Source organism: Salmo salar, chromosome 05, assembly GCF_965601325.2.
Source record: "Salmo salar chromosome 05, fSalSal1, whole genome shotgun sequence".
NCBI lineage: Eukaryota > Metazoa > Chordata > Actinopteri > Salmoniformes > Salmonidae > Salmo > Salmo salar.
This window is the reverse complement of record NC_138295.1, coordinates 73,118,437-73,130,000: the sequence shown is the minus strand read 5'-3', so window position 1 is coordinate 73,130,000 and position 11,564 is coordinate 73,118,437. Positions and strand designations below refer to the sequence as shown.

The 11,564-nt window shown below is 43.8% G+C and overlaps 1 protein-coding gene across 2 annotated transcripts in view; it reads right to left on the bottom strand.

Moving 5' to 3' along the window:
- Positions 1-2,358, bottom strand: part of LOC106576275 (complement C1r subcomponent) — a 6,590-nt gene extending 4,232 nt beyond the window's left edge. The window contains exons 1-4 of one of the 2 annotated variants that reach the window (XM_045718750.2): positions 2,009-2,358; positions 1,333-1,546; positions 1,066-1,249; positions 382-522 (exon numbers count right to left, since the gene is read on the bottom strand). In XM_045718750.2, the coding sequence (XP_045574706.1) occupies positions 382-522; positions 1,066-1,249; positions 1,333-1,546; positions 2,009-2,034 (565 nt within the window). In that variant the 5' untranslated portion in view covers positions 2,035-2,358. The remainder of the gene's footprint in view (positions 1-381; positions 523-1,065; positions 1,250-1,332; positions 1,547-2,008) is intronic. The other variant, XM_045718752.2, reaches the window with a different exon arrangement.
- Positions 2,359-11,564: the final 9,206 nt, after the last annotated feature.

Below are 11,564 nucleotides of genomic sequence, written 5' to 3'. Positions count from 1 at the left end.
AGTACACACACACAGACAGACAGACAGACAGACAGACAGACAGACAGACAGACAGACAGACAGACAGACAGACAGACAGACAGACAGACAGACAGACAGACAGACAGACAGACAGACAGACAGACAGACAGACAGACAGACAGACAGACAGACAGACAGACAGACAGACAGACAGACAGACAGACAGACAGACAGACAGACAGACAGACAGACAGACAGACAGACAGACAGACAGACAGATAGATAGATAGATAGATAGATAGATAGATAGATAGATAGATAGATAGATAGATAGATAGATAGATAGATAGATAGATAGATAGATAGATAGATAGATAGATAGATAGATAGATAGATAGATAGATAGATAGATGTACTCACAGACACAGGTGCGCTGGTCAGGGCGGAGCTCGTAGCCATGGCGACAGGAGCACATGTAGGAGCCCAGGGTGTTGTGGCAGATCTGGGAGCAGAGTGGACCAGAACCATCCTCAGGGTCTGGAGCTGAACACTCATCTATGTCTGGGATAAGGATGGAGAGAGTGATGGAGAAGAGAGAAGGAGGGATGGTGAGAGGGATGGAGAAGAGAGGTGGAGGGATGGAGAGAGGGATGGAGAAGAGAGGTGGAGGGATGGAGAGAGGGAGGGAGAGAGGGATGGAGAAGAGACGTGGAGGGATGGAGAGAGAGATGGAGAAGAGAGGTGGAGAGAGGGATGGAGAAGAGAGGTGGAGGGATGTAGAGAGAGGTGGAGGGATGAGAGAGGGATGGAGAAGAGAGGTGGAGGGTTGGAGAGAGGGATGGAGAAGAGAGGTGAAGGAGAGAGGGATGGAGAGAGGGATGGAGAAGAGAGGTGGAGGGATGGAAAGAGGGATGCAGAAGAGAGGTGGAGGGAAGGAGAGAGGTGGAGGGTGTAGCTTAGCATTACACCGTGATGTCACCTTCACTGAGATTTGCCTGGTGTTTCTGGTTTAACAGTGTTGTACGGTTGCCTTGGATTATGTACGTAGTACTGTTGTGAGCCCGGTATCTGATCCTCCAGTCAGGTTGGTACGGGCTGCACTACCTTTGGCCTGATAATGGGCGGAGAAGCCGAGGTGCTGGTGTGGCTCAGGGTTCGTGTCGTCTGTCTGAAGGACCAGGGTGAGCCTGTTGCCTGGAGACAAGAGTGGCCGGTTGCCTGGGTGATGTCCAACAGCAGAATTCTCCTGACCACAGAACATTGCAAGGACCTTTTTGTCATATAAAACCTGGAATGACGGAGTGAAACATTTAATACACCCTAATACATTTTATAATAAGGTATCGAAGTGTTCTTTTGAAGTCCACTGACCGTGAGTGAGTCGTAGTAGCAGTTGGCGGACGGCCTGATGTCCAGGTGAGTGAAGCTGAGCTGGAGCTGGTAACCCTCAGGTACACTGAGGTCCCACTGTTGTGACAGGGCAGCAGGGTACGGCTGGGGGAACTGGGGGGACTGGACCACCCCATGTAGGGCTGGCAGGGACCGGGCCAACCGCCAACACTCACACACAGACACACACAGCAGCCTAGAGCAGAGCAACACAGGGAGAGAGGGCTGAGATGGGAGGTATAGGAGGAGTTGTGTGTCACAACGAGGTAAATACAGCCCCTTGAAACATGTCTGTATGATGACTGATCAGAAAGAGAGCAATTTTCTGATCTGTGACCAGGAAGCAGAAGAAAACATAACCTAATGATGCTGTAGGAATCATATGTTCTTATCATCCTTCAAGATGAAGGCTCAATAAACGTTAAAACCACTGGCGTGCTGCGTAATATAAACAAACAGGTTATACTTCATTTGAACTCTCCTCACACGTGCTAGTCACATGACATAATGTACTAGTAATGGAATAAATGGCATACACCTTCACGGCAGCTGGTCTGATTATGACAACTGACTTTACACACTCACGTAAGCAGTTGTTGTTTACGTTCACTTAGCTATAGCCAATGGGTTCAAGTATAGTGTAACCAAACAAACTCACCAGATGAACGGAGGGGTCCAGTCCATGTTGAAGGTCCTGGCCACAAATGTTTCTGTTGTTATTGTTTTACTGTTGTGTGGCTATTGCTCACATGTATTAGACCTGAATTCTCTGCAGTCTGTGTGTCCCAATAGAGACCTATGTTGAGGTATTATGCTAGACTACGAGTCTAAAAGTCATGTTAAAACCTGCTCTGTTTGACTTGGCTGAAATAGACGAATGAGAAGGGGGGAAGAGAGAGAGGCCGAGAGTGAAAGATTCCGAGAGACAGGGTAGTGGTGGTGGTGGAGTTAAAAGACTACAATTGACCAGTTCTTAAAGGTAAAATCTTTTTTACGTTAATGTCGAAAAGTTTAACCTAGAAAAGACAGAATGCATATCTACCAGAGGTTGGAGGGGGGATGGGGCGCAGGGGAAAGGGGGGGTAGAGGGGGAGGAAGGGGCAGAAAAGGGGAGGGAGGAGAGAGAGAATGGGAGGAAAGTGTTGTGTGTTCAGTGCTCTTCCCGTAAATTGATAAGTTTGTTTTGTTTACACATAGGGACATACTCCTTGCTGGCCTGTGTCATGACGTTGCCCTCTTTGGGTTTTCTATGCACCATCCCCCTACCCATACCTCCCCCTACCCAGGCTCTGTGAGAGCGGTCGTAAATTCCTAAGAATTCCCGCCTCATGGCCACAGTATAAAGAGAGAGTGGGTTTCATAGAAAGAACCCAGGAATTCTTCCACCTCACAGGACTGGAGAACCGAACGACATTTATGTTCTGGAGAAGGTATAAAAGATCGGTGAAGAATCCAGCTACGAACTAGTCCGTTTGGTACAATTTTGTGAAGCTCATGAGAGACAATACGGCCACATTACCATGGCTCTGTTTATATAATAGCCTCAGTTGTGAGACTTACATCTAATGGTTGTATAAAAATAAATGAATAAGGATAAAGCAATTGGGAATATGTTGGGATGCTTGTAAGATGTTAATGTGAGAGAATTGTATTTCTGTTTAAAGTTTCACCAAGTCATCAGCACACTCCCATGACCAGACGGGACCTGGCGTCATGAGACAGCCTTTTCTATGTTCCGAATATAACCCCCACCCAGATTTTCTATCAGCAGACCGAGCTGACCTCCATTACGAGTTGACTGAAGGTTTGACCATGCATTCCTCGTTCTGAACTTTAACCATACCACGTGGATAAACTCTTAGACTATTGATACCGACAGAATAATAACAAGTCTTTGATATTAATTACTAGTCTGCAGCTAGGAATTCGGTATCATTGAACGCGAAGACCGACGAAACATCTGTCCTATAACGACATTAATGAATGTCACTTTGAAATATCCATTCTAACCGAGAGAGAGAGAAAGATAGAGAGAACGCGAGGACAAAACTCTCCAACAGAACGGACTTTTCAACAAAGATCCCGACGACACACTGAGCGTAAATATATATATTGATTGCAATTGTTCCCGAATGAGTGAACGTTCATGTGCAAACTCTTTTGTCTAACAAGCCGCCATGCCGGTTTAGCCCACTAGGGCACATTCTCCTATCATTTCCTTGCTACTGTTTGTTATGCATTTCTGTGAATTACTTAGTTAGTAAATAAATGATTTTAAGACAGTTGATGTATGGATGACTCATAGTGAAGACTGGGTTCTTGCAGATAACCAACAATTTACGACGTTTGGAATGAGACTGACGAGGTAACTAATACGTCATTAATCAGAAGACTCATAGATCAGATATTATGATATCTGAAAGTTATATTAGGAAAATTACAACTTTGTAATCTGAATATTTTCCTTGGTGCCCCGATCTCCTAGTTAATTACAGTTACACGATTAATCAGTTTAATCGCGTAATAATAATTACAGAGAGTTATTTGATAAACATATCTTCAGTTTAATGATGCCAAAGACACGACACCTGGGTATGTCAGTTCAGGTCAAATGATGCAGAGATGTACTGTAGTGCTGCTACACTGTTGACCTTTTCATGAAGAACACACTGTACATTCAACACTATCCACTATGGCATTCAGATGATGTACCTTTTTTAAACTACATCCCTGGTCATGTGTAGTTATGGGATATGACAGTCTACAGTATGTTAGATGAAACCCTGATGAAGGCAGCTTAGCTGTGGAAACGTTGGTATTTAGTGTAGTTATGGGATATGACAGCCTACAGTATGTTAGATAGATGAGACCCTGATGAAGGCAGCTTAGCTGTGGAAACGTTGGTATTTAGTGTAGTTATGGGATATGACAGCCTACAGTATGTTAGATAGATGAGACCCTGATGAAGGCAGCTTAGCTGTGGAAACGTTGGTATTTAGTGTAGTTATGGGATATGACAGCCTACAGTATGTTAGGTAGATGAGACCCTGATGAAGGCAGCTTAGCTGTGGAAACGTTGGTATTTAGTGCATTCGTTGCATCGGAGCCTCAGAAATGTGTCCAGCTTTTCTTTTCTAAACCTACAGTGTGTTGAAATCATAAATTAAATATTATTAATATATTGTGAGATTCATTTGAAAGTGTGCAAAATAAATCGTGATTTTATGTTTAATGACACGGAAAGACTGACGTTGAGAGAACAGATGTTATTGATTGCCACTACAACTCATATTAGTCTATCGTTCAGGGCAACAGCAGCTCTGCACGTTTGCTGATCCACCACAGGAAGCTGGACATATTGGAGCTTATTGGAGATTGTCACGACTCCTACACCAAACCCTAGAGAGAGAGAGAGAGAGAGAGAGAGAGCGAGAGAGCAAGAGAGAGATGAATTCTGAATGAAATGAACATCCGCTGAATGAAATGAACCTGTAAACCAGTGGTAGGTGGTCGGTATTTCATGCTCTTGCAACATCATCAGGATGTAAGTGTCGTGTATTGATGTGACATACTGAGATAGGACGTCACCACGTCAGTAAAGGAATGTGAGGGGTTACAGGGACAGTGATGGAGTAAAGACGTGTTGAAGTTTACCTCTGAGTCTAGTTGATTTAATTCAGTATAATATCTTAACTTAGTACGAGTTGTAAGTATAAGATTGAACAATGGTGACGAGGATAACGTCTGAAAACGATAGTTAAATCTGAAAAGTGAGTTAGTGTCGTCGAGATGGAAAACACTGTGCCAAAGTTTGACTACTACAGTGAGCCTGCTACGCTAGGTCCAGGTGGTTGATGGCGTTTGAGCTGTTCGCGGATGGTAAAGGGTTAATACTGTCTGGTGACATTGATGTGGTTACAAAACGGAGGAGAACTTTGCTTCTGCATCATGCTGGGACAGATGTGCAGGACATTTTCTTCACACTCGCAGACAGCGGTGAGACAGTTCAGCAATTTGTTACTCGTCTTAGACAAGCAGCTAAAGACTGTGACTTTGCTGGAGATAAGGACAATCAGATTAGTGATGCCATACAGCAAGTGTAGTACTGAATATGTGCGCCAAAAACTATTGGAGGAGGGCCCTGGGCCAACATTAGCGGGGTCACTTGAGCTAGCCGCACAATGTGAAAGAATAGAAGTGCAAATGGCCTCCATGCATGTGAGTACAGATGCTAACGATGAGACCGTGCATCATGTTTTCAAAAAGGAGAGGAAATATCACAAAAATGGGCTGAGACAGAATGCAGCAGGGAAAGACCAATCAGAGAAGGTGTGCTATCGTTGTGGACATGCAGATCATTTTGCAAAGGATCCTGCTTGTCCAGCACATGGGCAGACCTGCAAGAAATGTAATGGGAAGAACCATTTTGCTAACATGTGCAAGAGCAAAGGCTACTCAAAACAGACTGTGATATATGTTAATTCAGAGGAACAAAACAGAGACTATGCATTTGTGGCAAATGAGAACTGTAACTCAGACAGGATCACGTTCTCAGTGGGAGGGGTCAGTTTATTCATGTTAATTGACTCTGGGTCCGCGAGTAACATAGTAGATGAGAGCACATGGGAAATGTTTAAAGCCAAGAAAATAAGGTGCCGTTCATCACTGACTGATAAAAAGCTATATGCATACTCATCTAGCGAGCCATTACCAGTAAAAGGGGTTTTCACATGCCAAGTAAAGACAGGCAAGCACAGCACATAGGCGGAGTTGTACTGTGATATGTGGACACAGAGTTCCGTTGCTAGGAAAAGAGACTGCCATTTAATTGCGTGTGCTAAAAGTGGGTGTTGACAGAGCAGCAGCGACAGATGTAAAAACTCAGATTAAACAGCAATACCCCAGGTTGTTTGAAGGGTTGGGTAAGCTAAACACAAAACAGATCAGCCTACATGTTGATGAAAACATGACACCAGTAGCACAGGCCCTTAGGAGTGTACCATTCCACCTGAGAGAAGCTGTGGAGAAACAGATAGAGGAACTACAAAACATGGACTTAATAGAGAGTGGATGGTGCCACACCATGGGTGAATCCGGTGGTTGTAGTGCCAAAACCGGACGGCGACATAAGACTGTCTAGACATGAAACAAGCGAACACACCAATCATACGTGGCAGGTACCCAATCCCCACAGTAGATTAACTTTTGAAAGGAATGAATGGGTCTGTGATGTTCAGTAAACTGGATCTTAAATGGGGCTATCATCAATTGGAACTAACACCGGAGTCGAGAGGCATAACGACATTTGCAGTGCATAATGGGATATACAGATATAAAATACTCATATTTGGAGTTTCATTGGTGAGCGAGCAGTATCAACATTAAATCGCAACAGCACTGGCAGGCATCGATGGGGTGGAAAACATATCGGATGACATCATCGTCCACGCCTCAGACAAGGAGACCCATGACCAGCGGCTACATGCTGTCCTCAATAGGCTGGAGAACTGTGGGCTGATTCTCAACTCAGAGAAATGTCAGTTCAACATGAACAAATTGGTGTTTATTGGCATGTTACTCTCACAGAAAGGCATAGGACCCACAGCTGAAAGAGTGAGAGCCGTGGTGGAGGCCAGGGAGCCTGAGACAGCATCAGAGGTTCCTAGCTTTCTAGGTTTATGGGTTACAGCAGTAGGTTCATCCCCCAGTTCTTTACACTCTCAGAGCCTCTGCAGAAGTCGACCAAGAAGGAAACAACATTCCACAGAGGACCGGAACCGAAGAAGGCATTTCAGACATTAAAAGAGAAACTGGCTGAAGCCGTGACACTCGCGTACTTCACTAAGACGTGCCCACAAAAGTAATAGCAGATACAGGACCAGTGGGCCGAGGAGCTGTGCTTGTGTAAAAACAACAAGGAGAAATGGTTCCAGTCTGTTAAATGAGCAGGAGTCTATCAGAGTGTGAATGTAGATATTCACAAACTGAGCGTGAGGCCCTTGCATTGGTTTGGGCTTGTGAAAGGCTTCACCCGTATGTATACGGCAGGGAATTTGATCTAGTGACTGATCATAAGGCGTTAGAGTGTGGATTCCAAAAGGCTTAAAATATAAGATCACGTGTCCTTTACCTTAACACCAAAATATGGATCCTGAAAGTGAATTTTATGCATTTTTAACACTTTGTCAGTGGATGTAGGCATATTTGCCATGTCCCCAGGTGTTAATTATCAACTTCCACAAGAAATATAAGCCATAAAATAATACCTCTTCATTTTAGTCCTAGTTTGTCTCTTTCATCAATACAGGTTTTTTTTCATGGTTATTTTATTTAAGTTTTCCCGTGTCCCTGATATCACTTTCCACCCTGTTTGTTGTAATTTTCCATTTAAGAAAACATCCCCTTCCTACAATGACACCATATTCAGGAAGTGTCAATTTCTTTGGTAGGAAAACAATGGTGCAAAGCTAAAAAAAAACATACACTCAGTTGTATCTATTTATCCATGTTTCTTGTTAGTCTGTATGTCCCACTTAAATGTCCACCCTGATTAAATTATATAGAAAAAAATATAATGATCAAAAATGTTAATATGTTTGATAGGGAAGTTAAAATCAAGTTCAAGTCTCCACCATTATGCTAGCTCAATCTTTCTCACTCACAGAGCTATGGCTCATGTTAGCACAACATTTCTGTCCTGTTAGATTCCCCCCTGTTAGGATTGTGCACCTAACAAATTGGAAAATGCACCCCAAAATGTTGTGTCCCTGAGCTTGATCAATATGTTTTTCTGAAAGTCAAACATGTTCTTTTTCTGATAGAATACAAAAAAATACAAAAATATTTTTACATTTCTAAAACTTTTGAGCTCCAAATGGCACAGCAGTGTAGGAATGACCCAGCAGGTTAAACCTGGAGCCAGTGTAGGAATGACCCAGCAGGTTAAACCTGGAGCCAATGTAGGAATGACCCAGCAGGTTAAACCTGGAGCCAGTGTAGGAATGACCCAGCAGGTTAAACCTGGAGCCAATGTAGGAATGACCCAGCAGGTTAAACCTGGAGCCAGTGTAGGAATGACCCAGCAGGTTAAATCTGGAGCCAGTGTAGGAATGACCCAGCAGGTTAAACCTGGAGCCAGTGTAGGAATGACCCAGCAGGTTAAACATGGAGCCAGTGTAGGAATGACCCAGCAGGTTAAACCTGGAGCCAGTGTAGGAATGACCCAGCAGGTTAAACCTGGAGCCAGTGTAGGAATGACCCAGCAGGTTAAACCTGGAGCCAGTGTAGGTATGACCCAGCAGGTTAACCTAGAGCCAGTGTAGGAATGACCCAGCAGGTTAAACCTGGAGCCAGTGTAGGAATGACCCAGCAGGTTAAACCTGGAGCCAGTGTAGGAATGACCCAGCAGGTTAAACCTGGAGCCAATGTAGGAATGACCCAGCAGGTTAAACCTGGAGCCAGTGTAGGAAAATGACCCAGCAGGTTAAACCTGGAGCCAATGTAGGAATGACCCAGCAGGTTAAACCTGGTGCCAGTGTAGGAATGACCCAGCAGGTTAAATCTGGAGCCAGTGTAGGAATGACCCAGCAGGTTAAACCTGGAGCCAGTGTAGGAATGACCCAGCAGGTTAAACATGGAGCCAGTGTAGGAATGACCCAGCAGGTTAAACCTGGAGCCAGTGTAGGAATGACCCAGCAGGTTAAACCTGGAGCCAGTGTAGGAATGACCCAGCAGGTTAAACCTGGAGCCAGTGTAGGTATGACCCAGCAGGTTAAACCTGGAGCCAGTGTAGGTATGACCCAGCAGGAACCTGTTGGGGCTCGGGGGCAGTATTGAGACATTTTGAAAAAAATATGTGCCCATTTTTAACTGCCTCCTACACCAACTCAGAAGCTAGGATATGCATATTATTAACACATTCGGATAGAAAACACTCTGAATTTTCTAAAACAGTTTGAATGGTGTCTGTAAGTATAACAAAACTCATATTGCAGGCAAAAACCTGTGAAAAATAGATCCAAAAAAATGTGAATGTTGTGACTGTACTATTTAGTGTCATTGTTTTATAGATACCATAGTGAGAAAGGATTCATTTCGCAACACCTACGGCTTCCACTAGATGTCAACGATCTTTATAAAGTTGTTTGAAGCGTCTATGATAAACAGAAAGCAAATTAGAATCCAAGGAAGTTGACATATCATCACTTCATTTTTTTGCGCCTGCGCATAAATCTGAGAAACGTGAGTTTGTCATCATTTTTTATCTAGACATAGGATAGGTTGTGTGAAAATATTACTGATGTTTAACGTTAAAAATGGACCAAAAGATTAATGCTAAACAACATTTGACATGTTTGAACTAACATAAATAGATTATTTACTAGGTTTTTTTAGCTTTTCGGCGTGATTTTACCAGCCCCCCCACCACGTTTTGTGGGAGCATAATGAACGCTAAGTACTTGGTGTTATTTGGACATAAATTATTAACTTTGTCAAAAGAAACCACATTTGTTCCGGACCTGGAATGCCTTCCGGACCTGGGATCCTGCCTTCTGATGGAGATAATCAAAGGTAAGGGGGTATTTACAATGTTATTATCGATTTTAGATGATGCTAACTGTATAGCATAGCCTGTTGTTCTTAGCATAGCACCCCGTTTATTGCAAAATGTGATTTCCCAGTAAAGTTATTTTGAGATCTGGCCATTCGGTAGCAATTACGAGATGATAATATATTATTCTTTGAATGACAATATTATAATTTACCAATGTTTTCGAATAGTAATTTTGTTATGTTCACCGGAAGCATTTCAGAGAAGAAAAAAATCTGAATTTCACGCTACTGTAAAATGCTGTTTTTGGATATAAATATGAACTTGATGGAACAAAAAATGTATGTATTGTATAACATAATGTCCTATGAGTGTCATCTGATGGAGAATGACAAAAGTTAGTGCATAATTCAAGCTGGTTTCTGCTTTTGGTGACGCCTGACCTTGAATTGAAAATGGATGTTTGTACTTTTGTGGCTATGTACTGTCCTAACATAATCTAACTTTATGCTTTTGCCGTAAAGCCTCTTTGAAAATCGAACAATGTGGTTAGATTAAGGAGATGTTTATCATTTAAATTGTGTAAAATAGTTGATTGTTTGAGAAATTGAAATTATTAGATTTTTGATGTTTTGAATTTCCAGCCTTGTTAGCAATCCCGGCTCGGGGTTCATTGCTAACCTGTAGCCCCAACAGGTTAAACCTGGAGCCAGTGTAGGAATGACCCAGTAGGTTAACCTAGAGCCAGTGTAGGAATGACCCAGCAGGTTAAACCTGGAGCCAGTGTAGGAATGACCCAGCAGGTTAAACCTGGAGCCAGTGTAGGAATGACCCAGCAGGTTAAACCTGGAGCCAGTGTAGGAATGACCCAGCAGGTTAAACCTGGAGCCAGTGTAGGAATGACCCAGCAGGTTAAACATGGAGCCAGTGTAGGAATGACCCAGCAGGTTAAACATGGAGCCAGTGTAGGAATGACCCAGCAGGTTAAACCTGGAGCCAGTGTAGGAATGACCCAGCAGGTTAAACCTGGAGCCAGTGTAGGAATGACCCAGCAGCTTAAACCTGGAGCCAGTGTAGGAATGACCCAGCAGGTTAAACCTGGAGCCAATGTAGGAATGACCCAGCAGGTTAAACCTGGAGCCAGTGTAGGAATGACCCAGCAGGTTAAACCTGGAGCCAGTGTAGGAATGACCCAGCAGGTTAAACCTGGAGCCAGTGTAGGTATGACCCAGCAGGTTAAACCTGGAGCCAGTGTAGGAATGACCCAGCAGGTTAAACCTGGAGCCAGTGTAGGAATGACCCAGTAGGTTAACCTAGAGCCAGTGTAGGAATGACCCAGCAGGTTAAACCTGGAGCCAGTGTAGGAATGACCCAGCAGGTTAAACCTGGAGCCAGTGTAGGAATGACCCAGCAGGTTAAACCTGGAGCCAGTGTAGGAATGACCCAGCAGGTTAAACCTGGAGCCAGTGTAGGAATGACCCAGCAGGTTAAACCTGGAGCCTGGGGTACATTTCACAATGACTGGACTATTGTCATTGTATGAGCGTTACCTTAATGTCTTCCTTGGTCAGTTCAGAGGTGACCAGCTGCAGTCATGACCCACGGGTCTCTGATCACTGCGGCCACTCATTACTCTCTCTTTGACTCTGAACTGAGAATACCA